Here is a 24,023-nt window from a genome sequence, read left to right on the forward strand (position 1 = left end):
GTGGAATCGAAAAAAAAGTACGATACTCGTAACTTATTTTTATAAAATTGAAAACAATATCAATAATAAATATAATTTGATAGTAATTTAACATATTTTAAAATTTAAATTTGAATAAAATTAAAATAATTAAAAGTTAAGGGACTAAGATTTAAAAAATAAAATAAAATTGTAAATTTTATAAAAATAGAAACCAAAATTATCATTAAGTCAATAAAGAAATAAAGGTCTCGTGTTTTTATAGTAGATACTTTAGTTTGTGTCTCAATAGGATAAATATTTTTCAATATAATAAGAAGGAATGAAGAAAAGGACAAGTAATTTTAAAAATTCAAATGGTTAATCATGTTTTACTATAAAAAAATCATTTTAGTTCTTTTATTTTTAAATTTTAATTATTTTGCCTTGTGGTTTATAGCTATCAAGTTCAAACACTTCTCTTAAATGACGTGTCGGTGTCGGATACTTGTATCGGACACCGACACTTGCATGATACTTGTAGGACACGTATTCATGAAGTGTCTTATTCAAAAAATATTTGTTGGATTTCTGAAAATTTTAATACGGTTCTAACATAATTTTAAAAAAGAAAAATACATTAATTTTCTAAAACCTCAAACTTATTGTATAAATTTTTATTCTGATTATAAAAATAAGAAACAAATCATTTTGAACCAGTCATAAAAAACATATTTCTACTCAAAAAAATAATATAGAACATACTTGTCCACATAAATATTTATTGTCAATTTATATAATTCATAATTATATAATATATAGATTTGTGTCCCCATATCCTACATTTTAAAAATTGTACGTATTTTCGTGTCCGTGTGAGTATTTGTGCTACTTAGGGTTATAGTCATCACAAAGTATGACCCTCTAAACAACATGAATATTTAAAAGAATGAATCCTTCAAAAAAAAGTGAACTTTTAAAACAATTAAAAAAAACTAACAATTTTTCACTATAAAATAAAAAAAAATGAAAAGTATATCACATTTTTAATTTCAATCTTCTAAAAAAAAATAGGATAAAAGAAATTAAGGCCTTTGGGAATTAATACCAAACACATGTGTGTTGTCACTCTCCTAATCTCGCATACAATTTATTGTTTGTAAAAGGGTAATACAGATTTTCGGAGAATCATTTAATAGACTGGGATATAATAAGATATAATACCATAATTTATCATATCTTATTATTATATACTATTTGTTATATTAAAAGGACAATATTATGCTGTTATTTGTTTTATTTATACGTTAAAGTATATAATTTAAGAGAGATGGATTAGGTTCAATGTAATAAAATAGGTTATCTTTTTATGTATACTCTTAATGTATGAAGTGTATATACAAATTATAATGAAAATTAAAATACTAATAATTAATATTTTATCATTCAAATATTTTATATCATAAAATTTGTTAATTTGTTTATATTTTCACGAAAAAATAACTATATAAATAGATAATATTTTTGTTAATATTAATTTAAATAATAGTATTTACCAATAACTTCTTAATAAACATATTATGTAATACGTATTTATATTAATAACTATTATGACCCATTAATTTAAATTATATTATTTATTAAAACTAAATATCTACTATTTAAATATTTTTAAATATTAATTATAATTTAAGTCTTACATAAATTTGTATAAATAAAAAAATAATTGCATAAATAAAACATAATTAAAATTATATTTTTAATTTCTCATAATAGGTTAAGAAAATATAAATTAAACTTATAATATAACTTATCACGTTCTCATCGTATCATCAACGTATAGATTAATTTTTTTTAAAAAGCATATAGTCCCTTGACATACATTAATATCTGTTTTTATAATTCATTTATCCCCATCAAATTACCTGTGTTAATAATAACTCAGTTCTTTCTCTTACGTTTCTTAATTGGAAAAAGGAAAATACGTGTAAACATATTTGCACAGATAAAAATTTCATTCGTTCTTTGTTGATTCAAGTAGCTGGTTTCATCTAGCTGCACTTTTATCTCGTTTTGAAAGCTGGCAACCACCCCATGCGTTGAGACAAATGATTTGTTTTACAATATTAAATTGACTGCAACAGAACTCAAAATCCTTTAGTGCATTTCAACATTTGAAACTTCATTCTAATACAGTAAGTAATACGTGAGCCATATTTGACATAATTGGTTCAAAACAATATAAATGGCTCAATCACTAGACACCAGGCATCGGCACTACACTAGTACACAAAACACGGCTAAGCACAGAAAAGACACTTAAAAATTGGAGCTTCAAAATCAGTCAGTACTTTAGAGGTGGCTGCTGGGTTGGTAACAATCCAAAACGCTTCTTCAGAAGAACTCTCTGCCTCGAATATTTATCATCGGGTGAAAACCGAGCTGCATTTTGGGAAAACCACAAAAATCATAAACAGGTACAGAAAATGGAGAGAATTATAATTTATAAATAACATTTCACATGTATTTGAGAGTGACAAGTATGCCTTATGCCAATGACAAAATCCAAACTGTGCAAAAAGCAGATCTTTAAAATATTATACAGTGAGCAATGAAAATAATAAGTTGTTTGACTGCTGAAAATAGGAAACAAAGTACTAGGTGGCTTTTTAAATAAAAGTAACAAACATGAATCAAAATAGAAAACATTTTTTTGTAGTAAATTAGCCCTATGCTACCAAGTTCCACACTATAGAAGTTCTTAATCAAACAGCCACAATGATATGTTTCTCAGTCAATTACTTTCATCCAATGTTACATCCAACATGCATATCAAGATAACTCGGCACTTTCGGAAAAACGACGAGGCTGATGGTGTTACTTTTTTTCCACCTTTAACTTTTTTCCCTTATAAAGATGAAAAATCCTTCAGGGAAAAAAGACCAAAAGGTGAAAAGGGGACAAAAGAAAACAAGGATCAAAATCAAGCAGCAAAGCATGCCAATCTCGCTAAGGATTTGACAAAGACGATCTCTAAAAAGGCAATTACCACACAACCAAGAAAAGTCTTGATCCCAATTTAACAACTAAACTCTAGAAGACGAGCTGCCAGAGAAAACACAAGCATTTCTTTAATAAACACCAAGAAACACAGATTGAATGCAATGCCAAAACCCTTTATCTGTCGTTGTTGACAGAGCAGATCCTCTAAAATTAAAACACAAACTGTCAAATGCCCTAGGTACAAACCCCAATTTTCAATGAGAATAATAAACCCATTAATCCATAGAATCCAAGCCAACCCGTTTCAGAAAATTATCTACGCAAATAGAAGAGAAGTGAAAAAAAAGCCCCCAAATAAAAAAATACAAACTATAACAATGTTACGGTCCACAGTGCATTTTAGTATCAACACAGAAATTGCAAAGAAATTGCACAGAGAGGGACAATAGGTTTTCTTTTGAATTCACAAGCAATTATTATAGCATAATTAGAAAGAACTCATATATGTCAAGAAACTGCAGTAAGCAGAGCAAAATACCTGGATGGGCAGATTGTGTAGCTAGCCCTACCGGCGACTCTTTCTGCAAAAAAGAAAAACAACACACTTCAAAACAGTGATAACCACCAAGATTTTGGCTTGTTGCCAATAACCCGTGAGGATGCAATTTCATTGCAGGAAATCATAACACGAAGAAATTAAAACATAGGAAAAGAAGCAGTGCGTTAAACTGAGCTAGGGCTGAAACAGCCTTTCAATGATTCATTTCAGATTGAGTCAAGAGGGTTAAAGAAACACGAGAGAATAAATATTGTCGCTCCATTATTGAATGTTTGATAAATACAATCTTCAGAACCAAATACAAAACTTACCTTAGTGGTGTAGACTTTGTCACCATTGTCGTTTATGTAAAACTGAAGATACATTGTCACTGATAACTTAACCCTGCAAAAACCGAATCAGATAACAATAAAGCTAGAAACCAGAGCACGTGTTGATAACAGAAATTGGAAACAACAATCAGTCTAGGGTTATCAGAAACATACCTGATCGAGAATGAACAACAACAAAAATAAACTCAGCCGAACGTAAAGAAATAAACCTGCGATGGAGGCGAGGAAAGGGTTTTAAGGTTTTCTGGTCTACACCAGTTGCTTTGTTTCAACGATAATGGGCCTTTCATTTAGGTTAAGGCCCTTTTTATTGGTTATGGGCCATTTTGCTAATATGGAGGCAGTTTCTTCCTACACCCCTACACTTTTCTTTCTGCACCCCACAATGTTTTGCAAAGACTAAATTGTCCCTATTATTTTTTAAAAATCCTAAAATTCACTTGAACTGTATTTATTTTCTTGCATTATTGATTATGAAATCTGGAAATATTTCGGATTGACACTTCTGGTAAAATTTTGGATCTACCAATCCGTAATTCAAAATATGTATTTCACATTCAAAAATCCATCATTCAAAAAAAAATTCCAGATCCACCAATCCATAACAGAAATATGCATTTCAGATTCATAAATCCGTAATTCAAAAAAAGCATTCTGGATCCACGAATCTGTAACAGAATTGGGCTTCCGGATTCAGAACACCCCCTCATCTGGAAAAAAAAATATTCAGTTCCGGATTGATGAATCCGTAGCACACTCTCAGATCCCTATTTCCGGTAACCACAATGTCCTTTTTCAAATAAAAGATTAAGGTCACTTTCAGAATTTAGAAAATTGTGGGGGTTCAGGAAGAAAATTGTAGGGGTGCAGGAAGAAGAAGCCTAATATGGAATAGCCCTTTATGTTCACACTTTCTTTTTTGTCTTCTCACTCCCACTATTCTCTTTAATCTTGTATTTTGATAATTATTTGAGTTGGATAATTCATGTAATGTTACCGTGGTTGGGATTGGAATTTGATTGTTTCTTCTTGCACTAGGTTCTTCTGTCACCCTCATACACATGAAAATACTTTTTTATCTTTTTTGTGTGACCCTTATAGTGTAGCTTCCGAATTACGTAATCCGGACACGCATTTGAAAAAAGACTTCTAAATTATGTAATCCATAAGTTAAAAAAGATTTATGGATTACATAATCCATAAATTAATCATGCATCTGAAAAAAAGCTTTCGAATTATGTAATCCAGAAACTAATTACGAATTTGAAAAATAACTTCTAGATTATGTAATCCAAAATATTACAGAGGGATATTTTTTGAAATATAAAAATTTATGAAGGTGAAATAATAATATAGGGAGGTGCAGGAAGAAACAGCCTTGGAATTTCTATTATGATGTCTTTGTGAACACAATTTTTTATATATTATGTAAAAAAAAATATATAAAGTATTTAAAGAGTGTGAGATAATTTTAGAGGATCATTTAGGTGTTATTGTTCAATAAAATGTTCTCTTTGAATATTTAATACTAAGATTTGAAGAACTCTTTGACATTTTAATATTTTGTTGAAGTTCCTAAAATAGGTGATATTTTTACAATAAGTGGTGATAATAATTATTATATGATGTTATGATAGGAGCCAAGTCATAATGATGTACCCCGACATTATTGGATCCTCTCTCTTGCCAATTTTACATAATTATAACTATTAATTAGATGGTAATCCGAATTATCAGCTTCTTCAAACAAATTCAACTTTTTCACATTCCCAATCTTTTAATCCATCAAATATTGATTCACTCAACTGAGTTGTTTTTTTTTTCTTACGTTTGTACCTTCCCAAAAGCTTCAATTATGACCATTTTTTTACTTTCTTGTGGTTTCGCTATTTGATATAAAAATTATGTGCAGGCTTGTCATAGTTGAAATTTGTTGAATTGAAAGTTATTAAGAAAAGGAGTGATGATTGCTTTGGGTAGCGGTTGAAACTGTGATTGGTGAGGGAAATGGATTCTGCAAGGAGTTGGTTACAGAAATTTCAACCACGAGATAAATTAAGAGCCTCTACTAGAAAGAAAGATGATACTCATGGTGGAAACGAAGCTCCAACCGTGCCTATGGACGATGCAACTCTTTCCAATATCACAAAGCAGAAGGTTGCTGCAGCTAAACAATACATTGAAAACCACTATAAGGAACAGATGAAGAACCTTCAGGAAAGGAAAGAACGGTATGTTACTTTTCATTAATATTAATAATTTTATTTTAGTCTTGTTAGTGAGATTTTTAAATGAGTTAATGCGTATTCTGTCATCTATTTTTAAGAATAAATGTTCTTTTTTTCCCATTAATGCATTATAGTTTACTTAGTATACTAGTTGTAGTGCAAGAAGAGATATTATATTAATTGGTGTTCCTAGTTTAGCTTTAATTTCTAATAACTCTGGACAAACTACCCTGGTTGATGTGAAATAGGGTGTAAGTTTGAATAAGAAAACATGCGAATAGGATGAAGAATCAAGAAGGTTTCTCTAGATGTAATATATTGTTTGACTCAAATTTGGTGGAGGTGATCCTTATTTGAATGTTTCGTAAATCTTAATTGGTGGTTCTTAATACAACACATTCTAACTATGCAATCCATGTAAGTTAGTGGAGTTGTATTAATTATTATTGTGGGATATTAATTAGTTTCATGAATTTTCTTTGGAGTGTAAGTTGAGATGAATTGAAGAGTGATAAGTTTTTTCTTACTATTTAGTTAAATTATGTTAAAAATATTGTGTATGATATTAATTTGAGTTATGATGGTTGGATAAACAAATATGTTGGAAACACTTTTAATACTTTACATATTACAGTCGAACCATCTTGGAAAAGAAGTTGGCTGATGCTGATGTATCTGAGGAAGATCAAAATAACCTACTTAAATTTTTAGAGAAAAAGGAAACAGAATATATGCGTCTTCAAAGACATAAGATGGGTGTCGATGATTTTGAGTTATTGACCATGATTGGAAAAGGTGCATTTGGGGAGGTATGTTTGTGCTTTTTGTGTATGATACAAGTTAATGTGATGTGATTACTACTTGTTTTCTTAGTTTTTAAATCTATTTATGCTTATGACCATCAATGATTCTACTTTTACCTACAACTTAAAATTGTTTTAGGTCAGAGTTTGTAAGGAAAAGGCTACAGATCATGTATATGCAATGAAAAAGCTAAAGAAATCAGAGATGCTTCGTAGAGGCCAGGTTGACAATCATTTGTCTAGCTACATATGTTAGTTTACAAAAGATTAATTTTCATGTTAAAGGCTAATGGAGTTATCACACTTTAAATTTGTTAATTATTTTAGGTAGAACATGTTAGAGCTGAGAGGAATCTCCTTGCAGAGGTTGACAGCAATTGCATAGTTAAACTTTATTGTTCTTTCCAAGATGATGAGTATTTATATCTTATTATGGAATATCTACCTGGTGGGGATATGATGACTCTCCTCATGAGAAAGGATACCTTGACTGAAGATGAAGCCAGATTTTATGTGGGAGAAACAGTTCTAGCTATTGAATCAATACATAAACGCAATTATATACATAGGTATGTATGAAATTGGTTATCTACTAGGTATTAATCTTGCATTCTACTATTGTGTTATAGTTAATTATACCATGTAGACCTAGGTGGTAGTCAACCTAAAATAAATTGATCTACAAAACATTCTTAAGAGTAAGTATTATTGTGATTGCTAAAATATGATATAACTTGGGTTGATTTTACATTATATAAACTGATCTTCATAATATGGCACATTGCAGGGATATTAAGCCTGATAACTTATTACTTGATAAATATGGACACTTGAGACTGTCTGATTTTGGATTATGTAAACCATTAGACTGTAGTACACTTGAAGAAACGGATTTTTCCACTGGTCAAAATACAAATGGAGTTGTACAAAATGATGAATCTGGACGCACACAACAAGAACAATTGCAACATTGGCAAAAGAATAGGAGGACACTTGTAAGTTCAAAACTACTATGTGGATTTTCTTATGTGTGTGCTTGTAAATGTGAATGTATAAATGTTGCAGGCTTATTCTACTGTCGGTACACCAGACTATATTGCTCCAGAAGTTTTATTAAAGAAAGGCTATGGAATGGAATGTGATTGGTGAGTTATATGCTTGTGAATGATAAGATTCAAATTAATTTCATTTTTCTTTTATGACACATCTAACACACAAGCATATTTTTGTTGCATTCAATAGTAGTGATTCTTTCTAAGACATGTTTCAAGTAACATAATTTGTTTACTTTAGACTTTCTAGTATATTTGGTGAATTAGATGTTTTATTTTGATACAATGATGTTTGTCATGATAAAATTTCCAGGTGGTCACTTGGTGCTATTATGTATGAAATGTTGGTGGGATATCCGCCTTTTTATTCTGATGATCCAATGTCAACATGTAGGAAGGTAACATTATTATAAAAATATTTACAAGTTAATTCTATTGTTATGTTTTTTATTTGATTTACTTTAACCATCTCTATTATGAAGATGATGATAGTTCAACAAGTTTATATGTTGTATTGCTCAATACATTTAGCTAACTCCCTATTTTGTGTAGATAGTAAATTGGAGATCTCATTTAAAGTTTCCTGAAGAAGCAAGGTTAACTATAGAAGCTAAAGATCTTATAAGTAAGCTTTTATGTAATGTGAGCCAGAGACTGGGCTCAAATGGTGCAGAAGAAATAAAGGTATTGTATGGTGTGTCATTTTCAACATTCTTAAATATGTTGTGTAGACTTTTTGATATAAAAATTACCTTCCTATTGTGTTGTTTCTTTAGGTTCATCCATTTTTCAATGGTGTTGAATGGGAAAGATTGTATCAAATGGAAGCTGCATTTATTCCCGAGGTCAACGATGAGTTAGACACTCAAAATTTTGAAAAGTTTGATGAGGTATTTAAAATGTTTCAAAGTATTTCTTATTCTACGTTTGCAATTGATTTAATGTTAGTCACATTGATAAATTATTCTTATTCTATCTTTATCACTTTTGTAGTCTGACCACCAGGCTCAATCATCAGCAAGAGCTGGCGGTCCATGGAGGAAGGTATTACAACATTTTATTATTTTTTACATTTTTCTTAAAATTCTCTTGAGAATTATAATAAAAATTAAGTATAAATACCACATTTTTTGATAAAAAAAATATTAAAACACAATAGTATTGTGTTTTTAAAAAAGTTATAGTATAATTATCTAATTCAAGTTTATTCCTCTCACTTTCTTCTTGGAAAAATTTATCCATATATTTTGGTATATTTTGTTACCTTATGTATATAGTTGATGTTGGTGTTTACAACTTTTAATTTATTAATTTATCTTACACATTTTTCTGTTTTCATTCTTATTTGACCTATTTAATTTGATGGTACAGATGCTTTCATCTAAAGACTTGAATTTTGTGGGATACACATACAAAAACTTTGAAATTGTCAACGACTATCAAGTTCCTGGGATGAGTACGTCTTTTTTTTGCACATTTCCTTCTAAATGTTGATAATGTTCGTTAGAATAATTTTTTATTTTATTTTTATTTTTATTTTTATTTTGTTTCATCTGTGTACTTTTGAAATTAATTTTTGTTTCTATTTATATATCTATTTGCAAATTTATGATAATATTAATTCTAAATAATAGCGAGAAATATATTAGAAATTTGAAAATCCTAATATAAATGAAAATATTATTTTCAAATGTACACATGTAACTTTCGGTAGATGTTGAGACCAAGTCGTGTTATTTTGGGTGAGAGAAGTTTTAATAATTTTAAAGTATTAATCTCACTTCAAATTTATATTAAAGTAAATAACAATAATTTTGTTTTAATATTTTTTCCTGCTTTTGTGAAGTTAGCGAAATTTGAATTCATTTTTCTTTTGGACTTATTTATTAAACTAGAGAAATTTTTTCATTGATTTTAATTTTTTTTTCTTTCTCTCAGATTTCTTTTTATGTAAACATAAAAAAACTCAATAATGATTTGTCACTTTAATAATAAATATAAGTAAAGTATTCAAATAATATTGTCATATGCATGACTTGACGAAGTTATAAGCTAATCTAATCTATCGATGTTTTTCTTTTGTTAAAACATGTTGAAGTTGTATGTCAATAATAATTTATACCAATGAATTTATAGGAATTTTCGAGAAGTGATGTAGAACACAAATTTATTATTCATATTGAAAATTAAATAAAAATTTGAATGGGTGTGTATGTCTATATAAAGAATGTGTTACATGATAATATTATTATTTTTTTAATTTTGTTTTATCTTTTCTCCTACTTTGCAGCTGAATTAAGGAAGAAAAGTTCGAAAGTAAAGAAGCCATCCATCAAGTCCCTCTTTGGTATATTCACTTCCTTTTATTCTTTTAAATTTGTTTGCTTATGTTGCTCATTGTATACATTTTTTTTTGTTTGTTTATTTACTTGTAACACTAACTCTTGTTCAATTATCTTGATTAACATGTAGATGGTGATTCTGAAACATCTGAAATATCTGAGGCTTCTGATTCAATTGCAAGCACAACTAAAAAGTTTGATGATCTACCCACTAATTCAGAATAGAAACAATAACTCAAGTCTATATTAACCATTTTTTGTGTTTATTGTAATTTTTGCTCTTATTCCAAAATTTCATTTGTTTCTTGAAAACCTCAACATGGATACATGATTGATGGTTCAAAAAGGTAAGAAATATGTTGTTTGTAGATACAATTGATTCCTCTTAAGTTGGTTTAGACGAATCTCATAAGTTTAGTTAGTTACCAAACCTATAGAAATGTAAATCTCTTATTTAATATAACTTATCCAACATGAACACTTTGTAAACAAATAGAAATCATGCATATAATATCTTTATGCATTTACATCAATGATAACAAAGCATTATTCCACTAGTGCAAAAAAATTCTTAAAAAGTGACTTTTAAAGCTTTTAGACAACGATTTTCAAATCGTAGTCTATCTATACTTTCGATTTATAATGACAATTCACAACTGTAGTCTATAAGGCACCATAGATGGCGATTATTTTGACGAACCATCAACTATAGTTCACAACAAATAAAGTCAAAGTATACCAGAAAAGGGTATAGACTACGATCTATTATGGTATTTTTTTAGTTTAAATTATTATATATGTTTTTCTCCTCTTATTAACCTGTTCATTTAAAAACCCAACTAGATACAAATTCAGAAAGATACACATTTTTTCAAACAATCAAATTATATATATATATATATTGATAAATAAATTACAAACACCAATATATATTCCTATCTATCTAATTTCCTATACATTAGAAGCATGGTATATTACTTAAACCTGTATACTATTAATTAGCTATCATAAAGTTATTATAGAAATTAATGAAGTATGTGGCCCAAGCATTTCTCACATAGTCCATTGCTTCTAAATGTAGTGGTTGAGCATCTGTAAAATACTACAATACAAAATAAGTTCAAATTAGTGTTAAAGTACATATATTTTTATTATAAAGAATAACTAATATTATTACATGCTCTCAATTTCTTTGAATATATATATTCTTATATAATGGTAGTCATCTATTCATAACGTAGTAGTCACATTCATGCCCTCCCAGTTGTTTATTACACTACAATTTAATTTAAAGTTAATATTGATATTTTGACAAACAATGAAGAGAGGAATACAGAAAATTACAAACTTTTAGGTTCAACCATGTCAACTTTTGATAATTTTCACTAGATTGACCTTTAAGTATGTTATATCCACGTCATGCCCTGATTAATAGAATAAACATTGTTACTAGACGTTTAAATATTATACACAGATTTGATCGTGCGGTGGTCATACTTTATTAATAATTAAATACCCTAATATTAATTTATATTTTATTATTAATAATTATATCATTAACTAAAATAATATTAATTATAAATCCTAAATTTTTATAAAATCATATTAATCTATTTATAAACCCTAATATTAATTATTAAATTTTAATAATCTTAATTATATAATTAAAATAATTTTAATTATAAATCCCAAAATTAATTATTAATTTTTTTTACTCTAATAATCTATAAAGTAACGTATTCATAAAATATGAGCAAGAGATGAATAGAGGAATGGAGGAACAACATACAACGAGGAATAAAATAAGAGCTTACAAAGAGAAATGAAAGCAAGGTCCAAAGAAGCAAGGTGCACAAAGAGCGAGGTTGACAAGAGCGCGGGAGAGAACAAAAACGAAAGTGATGAGAGGGTAAGTAAGGTAAACTCTAGTTAGGGTAAAATAAAAAACACATAGATAATAATTCTTACTAATAACCGTTATTTATGCTGAAATTCGAAAAAATAGATTGTGCTTTTATGATAACCGTTGTCTATGTGAGGCTCATAGACGACGTGTCATAACTATAAATAGTGGTTTTACCGTGAACCGCTATCTATAGGTTTGTTTTAATTTAAAAAATGTCATCGTGTTTTAATGAACAATGTTTAATTCTGAACTAGTGTTGTAAGGTTGTTGTTGAACTGTTTTTCTGCACTAGTGTTCCCAACAAATGACATTGAAGACATGGAAGTTGTTGTTTATATAATCAATTGATGTTAGCTTAGATGGATCTTAATTTCATCTCTTTGATCTGAAATTAAACAGTTTTATTTTACTATACTTGATTATACTTCTTGGACGGTTGGTACATGTACTTTTATTAATTTCTGGAATGATAAATGGTGTTCTACTACTTCTTTAGCAAATATTGCAGGGTTATCTGATGGTGTCAACATTCCAGATACAAACTCTCAGTTTTGGACAGGTTGTGATTGGAATATTCACTTGTCTTTACAGTAGATGCCTCATGTTTTTAATCATATCATGGTTAGGGAGGAACAAGATATTCCTAATTGGATTCTAGATGAGTCTGGTCGTTTCATTCTTAAATCGGCTATCACTTTTTTCTTGGAACCACGAGTTCTTTGTGGTTGGGGTAAATTCATTTGGTCTTCATCTATTCTGTCTTCCAAAACTCTAGTACTTTATAAAGTTTTTCATGGGCAACTTTCTACATATCAACATATTCAGAATAAAGGTTTGCATATATGTTCTATGTGTACGCTCTGTGAAAAGCATGAGGAATCTATTCAACATTTATTTTTTGAATGTTCTAATGCTTTACATATTTGGAGTTGGGTTCGACAGATTTCTCTTACTTCTCATTTCTCTAATAAGGATAATCTTCTTTCTTTTATTAAGATTGATGGTAGTCCTTTGGTTAAATTGATTAAGCTTGTTGTGATAACTTTTTTTATTTGGATGATATGGCTTATGAGGAATTATGCTAGATTTCAGGATAAGATTGACATTTATAGGGCTATTTCGATAATTAAAGATTTATTTTGTGTAGTAGGAAATTCGTCTAAAGCTTCAATGAAGAATGATATGGCAAATTTCAACGTGATTAAGTCTTTTGATATTAATACTTGTAGTGGTAAAGTTCTTCGTCCTCTTTCTGTTAGATGAAAATTTCCTTCACCATGTTGGGTTAAAATTAACATTGATGGGGTTGTTGGGGATATCATGATCTTACTACTTGTGGAGGTATTTTCCGTGGGAGTACAGGGGAGTTTATTGGTGTTTTCTCTGTGTTTCTTGAAGTTCAGACCGCTATAGTTGGTGAGTTTTATGGAGTTATACATGCTATGGAGGAAGCTCAAAAGATGGGGCTTACTAATGTCTGGCTTGAATGTGATTCTACCTTGGTTGTATTGCGTTTGATGCTAGGACTAATGTTTCGTAATCGATTGAATACTTGTCTTAATTACTGTGGGAAAATTAGGTTTAGGGTTATTCGTATTTTTCGTGAAGGAAATGCGTGTGCAAATAAGTTGACTAATTTAGGATTTATCCATAGAGAATCATTTCATTGGTATAATAGGTTTTCATCTAGTATGTTCTTAGAATTCTTTATGAATATGTATAGTTTACCTATATATCGTTTTTTAACATATGAGTTTTGGTCTGTCTCTCCATATTTTTGTATTTTTTTTTTAATAATACTTTTTTTCATGTGATGACAAATTATTGTTGTTACTTGAGGTGTCAGCCTAGCTGAAATGTCAAAGTTGCATAATAATACCTAACAATAAAGTTTTTATAAAAGAAAATGGATTTTAATTAACCGTCATACTTATGTATATTTAATACTCACTATAGTTTTTCAAATATATAACACTTTGTTACAAATAATAAATGGTGTTCTTGCTTATGTTTATTATGCCTTGCCATGACAATATATATTGTATTATTTTAAAAAAAAATAACATTAGAGACATGAAAGTTGACTTAGGCTCCAGTGAAAAAAAATTGCTTGTAAAACCTAACTCAAGAATTTAAATAACATAAGTAACATTTGTTGATATAATTGCGGAAGCAAAACATTTAATAGTTTATTTTTTTAATTACTGGAAGTATCTTTTCAGACAAATAATTGGTATCATATAGGAATAAAATTGTGAAAAGGGATATTGTTGTATCTTTAGTGAGAAGCTCACGGCTTATATGAAGTTGAAAGGTATATAAAATGAAATCATTTGATGAAATTTGCCAACATATATATAAGAAAAATAGGATATTTTTTAAACTGGTATAATTTTACTTTGAGTTTTTAATAAAGAAGTAGATTTTTTTTTAATTTTACAATTTAGTAAACCTTACATATGAAATACGATTTAATTTGAAAGAAATCGTAAATGTCACTAGTACAAAATTTGAAAACAACGACCATTTATTTAGTGCGGCTTTGCGTTTAAACGTATTTGTAAACAATGCGGTGACATTTTTGTAATTAAATTGATTTACAAATGCGGTTCTAGGGTAAGACCGCATTTGTAAATCAATTAAAATGAATTACAACTGCGGTCATAGTAAAGATTGATGAACTAACTTCACACGGTTGTCGGCGGTGTTAAGATTGATGAATTTGAAGGCAATAAACGGATGGATTGATAAAAGCTTCACAGAATTGCTCCAGCTGTTGAAGGATATGCTTCCAGAGGGAAATAGTCTACCTAATCGTAATTACGAGGCAAAAAAGATTCTTTGTCCAATGGGTATGGAGTACAAAAAGATACATGCATGTCCTAATGATTGTATATTATACCGGAAAGATTTTGAATTATTGAAAAGTTGTCCGAGGTGTGGGTTATCACGTTATAAGTTGAAACAAAAAGATGATGATTCTATTGATGACATGGAAAAGCATGGACCCCCAATGAAGGTTATGTGGTATCTTCCCATCATTCCAAGGATGAAGCGTTTGTTTGCAAACCCAGACGATGCTAAGAATCTTAGATGGCATGCAGATGAGAGGAAATGCGATGGCATGTACCGACATCCAGCTGATTCTATTCAATGGAAGAAATTTGATGATGACTTTCCAGAATTTGGTAAAGAATCAAGAAATATCCGACTTGGTTTAGCTACAGACGGAATGAATCCGTTTGGTAATATGAGTACAAATCACAGTTCATGGCCTATATTACTAGTTATTTACAACTTACCTCCTGGATTGTGCATGAAGCGAAAATACATGATGTTGTCTATGATGATATCCGGTCCGAAACAACCAGGGAATGATATTGATGTTTATCTAAGTCCCCTAATTGAAGATTTGAAGTTAATGTGGGACCAGGGTGTCGAAGTATTTGACGGATTTGCTAATGAAACTTTCAAGCTTCATGCCATGTTATTTTGCACCATCAATGACTTTCCGGCATATGGTAACTTATCAGGTTATAGTGTTAAGGGTCACAAAGCGTGTCCAATATGCGAAGAAGACACTGCTTCTCAACAATTGAAACATGGAAGGAAAACAGTATATCTTCGGCATCGGAGGTTTCTTAGAAGTCATCATCCTTACCGGAGGTTGAAAAAAGCCTTTAATGGACACCAAGAGGGTAGTGGTCCACCAACTCCATTAACCGGTGTTGAGGTTTACGAAAAGGTAAATAACATAGACCACACCTTCGGCAAGTCCAAAAAAAAGTCATCTGTGACAAATATTTGGAAGAAGAAATCAATCTTCTTTGATCTTCCGTACTGGTCGAGGTTAGAAGTCAGACATTGTATAGATGTAATGCATGTTGAGAAGAATGTGTGTGATAGCTTAATTGGTACACTTCTTAACATTAACGGGAAGACGAAGGATGGTCTAAATGCTCGTTTAGATTTGATTGAGATGAACATACGCGGCGAGTTGGCACCCATACAAATGGGTAAGCGTACATATTTGCCCCCAGCCTGTTACACAATGTCAAAAGATGAAAAAATTAGTTTTTGTCAATGTCTAAAGGGTGTGAAAGTGCCACAAGGACATTCCTCAAATGTGAAGAGTCTAGTGTCAATGCAAGATTTGAAGTTAATTGGGTTGAAGTCTCATGATTGTCACATCTTGATACAACAGTTGTTGCCGGTAGCTATCCGTGGGATCTTACCAAAAAATGTTAGACACACCATAACCCGTTTGTGCTCATTCTTCTCTTCCATCTGTTGTAAAGTCACTGATCCCTCAAAACTAGATGAACTTCAAAATGAAATTGTTGTTATCTTGTGTGAATTGGAAATGTTTTTTCCTCCGTCTTTTTTTGACATCATGGTTCATCTAGTGGTGCATCTGGTAAGAGAGGTTAGATTGTGTGAACCAGTGTACTTAAGATGGATGTATCCTGTTGAGCGGTATATGAAAATTTTGAAAGGTTATGTGAAAAATCATTATCGTCCAGAGGCTTCAATGATTGAAAGGTACATAGCTGAAGAAAGTATTGAATTTTGTTCAGAGTACATGACAAAAGCAAATCCAATAGGTGTTCCAGCTAATTCATGGCACCACAGGCGTTCTACAAGTAAATGTTTACGTGGTGTGAATATTGTAAGCAAATCCCGATCAGAAGTCTTGCAAGCACATTTGTACATATTGAATAACACAGATGAAGTTGTACCTTACATAGAAGCTCATAAAGCCATTGTGAAGGCAAATAACCCAAGACAAGCAGAGAAATGGGTCTTGATGGAACATAATAGAACTTTCATGCCTTGGTTTAAAGATGAGGTGTTCAAGGATTCAACGGCATCAGAGACCTTGACTTGGTTGGCTGCTGGATTGAAGTTTGATGTCATCTCATGTACAGCGTACGAAGTGAATAATTGTATATTTTACACGAAGTCCCTGGATGAAAAGAGTACAGTTCAAAATTCTGGTGTTACTCTTGAAGCCGAGTCAATGCAGTTTTCGACTTCGAAAGATACAAATCCAGTACTTGGATCAATGGCATACTATGGGTTTATAGAAGAGATATGGGAGATTGACTACACTAAGTTTTCCGTTCCAGTTTTCAAGTGTAAATGGGTTGATAATAAAAGTGGGGTTAAAATTGATGAATCAGGATTCACACTAGTGGACTTTCGAAAGATAGGGTATCGAGATGAGCTATTTATAATGGTTCAACAAGCATCTCAGGTTTTCTATGTGAAAGATCCTACGTCAGAACATTGGTATGTCGTTTTACACGGGAAAAAACAAGGGGAAGCCATAGATGATATTGAATATGGCGAAACTCGTTCATTCACACCAATGATAACTAATAAAGATGACGATGTACTTGATGATGTACATGCAACCCGTAAAGACCATAGTGAAGGAATTTACATATAAACATTCAACCCACATGTAACATGTAAATAAACATTTAGAATTTTTTGTATTATTTTTATATGATTTTAATTCGATGCACATTAACTAATGTTTGTTACCTAATTTTTTTAACAGAGACATGGATGACGACCAGACTCCAGACAGACCTCGATCTGGACGAGGCAGTAGAGGACCTACTAGATTGAAGCGTCTTGCATTGAGACGTGCTGCTGGTGAGAAGACACATGTTGACATTGACGTCAACACTGGAGTGGCTTTTGGTCCTAAGGCAGATGAGTTTATGAGCTATCTTGGAGTTGTTTCTCGTGAGAGGCTCTCCATTTTGATTAATTCATGGGATGAGGTTTCAGAGGTTGATCGGAACATGCTATGGGAGGATGTTCTGGTAAGCTTTACATTATTATTGTTATCATATAATGCTTTTTAATATTGATTAATTAATTTTAATTTGATAATGTTATTTTCTAGGCAAACTTTGACATTCCTGATGTGGAACCGCTTCGATCAAAGATATTATCCAATATCGCACTTAAATTTCGTACCTTTAAGTCAAGACTGACTTCGAGATACATTTTTGGCGACCTTAAAGACGAAAATCCATGTTTAAAGTACCAACATATTGATGAAGAGACATGGCGTCTTTTTAGAGAAAGCCGTGAAAATGAGGCTTGGATGGTAAGTGAAGTAACTTTTTTGTTTATATAACATTAATAAGTTTATCTTATTTACTTCAGTTTGTTTATTTCAATTATGACAGGATCGTCGGAAGAAAGCTCAAGAGATAGCTTTGAAGAATCTTACCCCGCACGTTATGTCTCGTTCGGGGTATAGAAAACTTGAGCAAACACTGATGGTGGAAAAGGAGAAATCTCAACAGGGGACGTATTCTGAGAATGTGGAAACAGGGGTCACTTCTCCTCCACCACCTTTTCGCCATGAAAAATGGAAGAGGGCCCGAATTAAAAAGTCGGGTGCACCAAGTTCCGAGCAATCCGGGGTTATAATCGAAAAAATTGTAAGTTATTTTTGTTATTTTCAATTTTTTTAAAGCATTAATTATATTAATGATTGAAAATATGATTTTTGTGTACTCTTGCAGGATTCCTTGGAATCCGACGGTACATTTGTTGCTGAAGGTCGTCACGATATCCTGGTTGAAGCAATTGGACGACCTGAACACTCTGGTCGTGTTCGTGCTGCTGGACAAGGGGTCGGAATTAAACTTTATTTTGGAGTTTCAGAACGACAGCCATCCTCCTCCTCCAAGAAGGAAACTCAAATGAAGACTAAGTTACGTGAAGAAATAATGGAGGAGATGAGAAAGGAGACTGATTTGATGTGGCTGGAGATGAAAAAGGAGAATGATCGAATGCGACAAGAGTTTCTATCGCAACAAGTTTGTGCTGAGCCGATTGAACCCCTTGTTAGTCCCACTCCCAAGAGCACAAAGGGGAGTTGTGCGGCTCCTCCAACATCAGGGGATGATATCAATGGGCAGACAGAGGATTGTGAGCTACTGGTAGTGGGCGGCAAACTTCCTCGGGTGGTGGCACTTGGAAAAGTCTATAAAAACGCCACCACCTTACATAACGTTCCTCTCTCCCCTGATGTGGCGAAGGTAACAGTTGAAAAAGTACGATTTCCTGATGCTCGTGTTCCACTACCTTCTGATGAGGTAACCACTGTGGCCGATGCATTTCAGACATTCGTTGCCTGGCCCAGAGAGCTCATTCGATCTATGCCCGAACCTCATGTAATAATTTCGTTTCATTATATTATTTTTTATTTATATTTATATATTACATATAATTTAATACAAATGTTGTTTATCTTGTAGGAACCTTTTCAGCCACCAAGTCCGAAAAAGAAGCGTGAGGTTCCAGTTGACGATCCTATGGCTTCCCTACGTCTCATTGCTAGTCAGATTGGCAATGATCCTTTTCCAGTTCCGTGGGATAATACATTTTTTCAAATCAACACTGAACTGCCACTGATGATTTACAACACAGATTTATCAGAATTTATATATGGAAAACAGGAGCTCAATATAAGTATAATTCAATTTTTTATGATGTAAGTATCTTTACCTATTATTCAATTTACTTTATGTTAAATTATTATTGATTATGTTTTAACTAAAAACTTGTAGGTTTTTGCATAGAGTCTGTATCACTGAGGGGAAGGAAAATATGTATGGATTCGTAGATCCTGCATATACTAATCCCGTTGGACCAAACTCAACTGAGACTCAAGCATACATCACTAACATCCTGGAAAAAGAGGAAAAACAAATTTATTTATGCCCTTACATTAATGAGTAAGTTTAATTATATGTCATCAATTATTATTATTTCATGTTTTAAATATTTACTAACTCTTTTCAATGATCATATAGGCATCATTGGCAGTTACTTGTCTTATCAATGGTTGATAAGACTGCTGTGTGGTTCTGTTCCCTACACAAGAAGATGCCCACAAAATTTAAGGATATCATTGATACGTAAGTATAGTATAAACTTAACTTTGTATATGTTACTAATTAACCATCTACTAACGAGGTTTTTTGTATTAACCAGTTCATGGCGTGGATATAACATCCTAAAAGGTCGATCCAGTTCAAATAATTTGAACTACATAAGAGTAAAGGTTTGTAATTTTTTTCTTTCTCTATTATCATTGTTTATCAATATACTAACATATTACTTTTTATTGAATTATATAGTGTAATAAACAACCAGGAAGCTATGAGTGTGGCTATTACATTATGCAATGGATGATTACCATTATAAGACTAGGTGTTAAAACTGGTTGGAAGGAGGTATATGTTAAATCATTTTTATAATTCTTGAACATATATATATATCTAGAAACTAATTTATGTCAACTTTGCAATGCAGTTATTCACAAAAGAAACACCAATGAGTGAGGAAGGCATTTCATATGTTAGAGATTCTTGGTCCACATACTTCATTAATTTTTATAACTCTAGCATAAGTAAACAATATTAGTGGTTTTATTATATGTAATTTGATCACTTGTAAATGTACATTTTGATGATTTCAATTGGTTACTACATTTTTGTATTTGTCTGGCTGGGTTTGATCATTATGCAGGTTATTTAAATATATGGTTTCTGCACAAAACAGGATGTACAAAAAAAAAAAGCACTATTTACAAATGCGGTCTTGGTAAATGACCGCATTTGTAAATAGTGATTTATGAATGCAGTGTTTACCAAGACCGCATTCATAAATCCTAAACCCCAAACCCCTAATTCAGAATAATATACAAATGCGGTTGTTTTAGGTAACCGCATTTGTAAATGTGATTTATGAATGCGGTCATAGGACCGCATTTGTAAATTCCATATTTACAAATGCGTGTTGATCAAATGCAGTTCTATGACCGCATTTGTAAATTTAAAATAGTCCGCATTTGTTTTACTTATCTGCACTAGTGTGTCCTATACGATTTTGTTAAATTTCAAAAATTTCGTATTCAATATATACAAATTTAGTGCAAACTGAAAAAAAAAAATATATACAAAAAATTGTACATGGAAAATATAATTTTAATTTGAAAATCGTAGATTCCAAATAAATAGATTTGTATATAAATAAATCACGATTTTATATTGAAAATCATAACCTATATACGTTTTGTAAAAAATAAATTGTTATAATTAAAATCTTTTTATGTATAGTTAAAGAATGCAGGAAAAATTTTATGCGTATAGTTAAAAAATTTGCTAAAAGAAGTATATGTTATCTTATATATCTAATACCAACTAAATTTGCTCATTCGATGCATATATATAACAAAATCGTCTTATATAAATATATAAAAAAGTACTATATTTTATATAGTACCCAACTAATTTTGCTCACATGATGCATATATATAACAAAATCATGTTATAGAAACACGTCAATAAATAAAATAAATAAACTTTTTCCTTTTATCTAATACTTAATAAATTTGCTCAAATTAGTAAATGTTTTTTTTAATCTTCAATTGAAATATCTAACATTATAAAACCATGTCAATAAAAATAAAAGAAAAAAACAATTATCAAAATGCTCGATCCTTATAAATAATAAAATCAAATTATTGAATCATGGCAATAAAAATAAAGGAAGGAGAGATTGTCTTTTATTTAATACCGAACAAAATTCCCATGGTGTTAATAAATAATAAAGTTAGGTTATACAAATGTGAAAATAAAAATAAAGATGAAAAAAGAGATAGTATATTTATATAATATCAAGATAAATTTTATCACATGATATTTAACAAAATCATGTTATAGAAACATAGAGTAAAAAAAATAAAGAAAATAAAAATGTTTTTTATCTAATGCCTAAAAGAACCTGCTGAGATTATGCCAATAGATAATAGAATCAAGTTATAAAAAATATGAAAAAAATACTATATTTTATCTATTTTTTGTAAATAAAGAATTACTCACAAGAGATGTTTTTATTTTATCCATAAATACAATGGATTTAAATACCTTGTGCCATATGAAAAAAAAATCTTTTGAACGAAAATAATGGTGGCAAGAGGATGGAGTGTGCATGTGCAAATTTAACTATCTCACATTCATTATTAAAGTAAAAATTTATCTCTATTTTATTTTTCATCTCTTCTCATGGGATAATAGATGCAGTCATATCCATTGTAGTATTTGTGTCATCTTATTTTAAATATTACTTTTTTATATATATAAAAGAATAAAGATTACACTGAAATAAATATGATATTATGAGTATTTAATGTAAAAAAATATACTTTATTTTATTTAATAAAAATATAAAAAAAATTGTAATTATCTAAATATTAAATGAAAATATCAAATAATAATTGGATAAATGTTAAATAATTATAACAAATAATCAAATTATAACCTAAAAATAAGTTATAAAATTAAAAATCAATGAAAAATTAATATAAATTTTTTAATTACTTAATAAGTTGAATATATTTTAATAATTTAGAACAGAAAATAAATATGAAAACATGAATAAATATTAAAACAAGTACAAGGATATTACAGATGAGAATGTATACATCTTCATTATTGTAATCAATTAAAAAAATTATATATTATCAAATATTCATATTCATATCCAATAGAATTTTTTGTTAAAATCGGACGAGTTCGAAAAATATACTTGAATACAAGTTCATTTGTTAAACAAGAAGAAGACTTCAACATCTATTCTCTTTACTTTTATTTTGTTGCAATATTTTTTTTAATTGTCTTGTTTCTTCTTTTATCAATCTTTTCAAAAAAATTATGTTTAATTTAATGTTAAAAAATCAGTGAAGATAAAAAAGAGTTTTCATCACTTTTTCCTATATCCATACTGTCAAACACATAAATAACAGACTATAGAAATTTAAAGAGTTATTTTGTTTGTTTTCAATGGTAAAAACTAAAATAACCTTAAATAGAGCAAGTGTCAATATTATAAGAAATTTGGTATTATAATTTCAAGTGACATTTTTTTAAAATGGTATTTTTTGATTTGGTGTTAAGCAAAATAGGAAAGGTAGAAAGGGTTTTCTCCACCTTTTCCTATATTTATAAATGTGTATGGAAAAGTGAAGTTGTTTTTTAGTTTTGAAATTTCATAGTGTGATAGGACTAAAATAATCTTAAACAGAAAAAGTACTAATATAATAAAATTTCAGTTGTTGTAATTTCAACGGAAAGCGATGAGTTTTTGTTTTTCAAATTTCATATAGGCAAGCCTAAAATAACCTTAAATAAACATTTGTCAATATAATTAAAAAAAACATTATTGCAATTTCAGTTAATGTATTGTATAGATCGAAATGGTCGAAAAATTGGCCAAAATTGAAAAGTCAATAAGACTGAAAATCAAATAAAAAATAATTAATTAATTAAATAGTAAAATATTATAGCAAAACTCATTGAATAGGTATAAACATTGGGATATGTTTAATGAATATTAGGTACAAAAGGTAAAAACTTAATTGTGTTGTGGTCTAAGAAGTAAGTAGAATGAATTTTATCTCATAATTAATGAAAATAGATTATGGCTTTATCACCACATACTCTTACAGGTACACACATCTATTCGAGAGTTGACACTAAGACTAACGACCGAGAGTCAGTTGATCTAACACAATAAGAGAGTCCACAAATTATTTTCAAATCCAAATCCAAATAACGTGAACAATGTAACCGAAAGTCCAAACCCAAATAAAAGACTGAAACGTCGAACAGAGAAAAAAAAAATTGTTTGTTTCCAAACCCTATAAGAACACTTATCATCTCTTTTTTATATACATAAAATTGACTTAGATAGATTAGGTGTAATATAATAAAAAATTTGTTATTGTAATTTCAATTGACATA

At 30.0% G+C, this 24,023-nt stretch overlaps 3 protein-coding genes across 3 annotated transcripts; 2 read left to right on the forward strand and 1 right to left on the reverse strand.

The window, feature by feature from the left end:
* Positions 1-2,057: 2,057 nt before the first annotated feature.
* NOP10 (nucleolar RNA-binding Nop10p family protein) lies at positions 2,058-4,132 on the reverse strand. The gene is made up of 4 exons (XM_068616956.2): positions 4,006-4,132; positions 3,832-3,904; positions 3,500-3,542; positions 2,058-2,400 (listed from the first exon to the last, which is right to left on the reverse strand). The coding sequence occupies exons 2-4, from the start codon at positions 3,883-3,885 to the stop codon at positions 2,303-2,305; spliced, it is 195 nt and encodes a 64-aa protein (XP_068473057.1). The 5' UTR covers positions 3,886-3,904; positions 4,006-4,132; the 3' UTR covers positions 2,058-2,302.
* A 1,727-nt stretch (positions 4,133-5,859) lies between these two features.
* LOC137814302 (uncharacterized) lies at positions 5,860-10,515 on the forward strand. The gene is made up of 13 exons (XM_068616957.2): positions 5,860-6,083; positions 6,715-6,889; positions 7,023-7,106; positions 7,211-7,452; positions 7,671-7,878; positions 7,949-8,028; positions 8,249-8,333; positions 8,488-8,619; positions 8,712-8,825; positions 8,929-8,979; positions 9,307-9,391; positions 10,226-10,282; positions 10,408-10,515. The coding sequence occupies exons 1-13, from the start codon at positions 5,860-5,862 to the stop codon at positions 10,500-10,502; spliced, it is 1,632 nt and encodes a 543-aa protein (XP_068473058.1). The 3' UTR covers positions 10,503-10,515.
* A 7,238-nt stretch (positions 10,516-17,753) lies between these two features.
* LOC150029658 (uncharacterized) lies at positions 17,754-18,683 on the forward strand. Its single transcript, XM_090296867.1, has 3 exons — positions 17,754-18,020; positions 18,104-18,310; positions 18,393-18,683. Exons 1-3 carry the CDS (start codon positions 17,754-17,756, stop codon positions 18,681-18,683), a joined length of 765 nt encoding a protein of 254 aa, XP_090152993.1.
* Positions 18,684-24,023: the final 5,340 nt, after the last annotated feature.

Source organism: Phaseolus vulgaris, chromosome 1 (genome assembly GCF_051622355.1).
Source record: "Phaseolus vulgaris cultivar YP4 chromosome 1, ASM5162235v1, whole genome shotgun sequence".
NCBI lineage: Eukaryota > Viridiplantae > Streptophyta > Magnoliopsida > Fabales > Fabaceae > Phaseolus > Phaseolus vulgaris.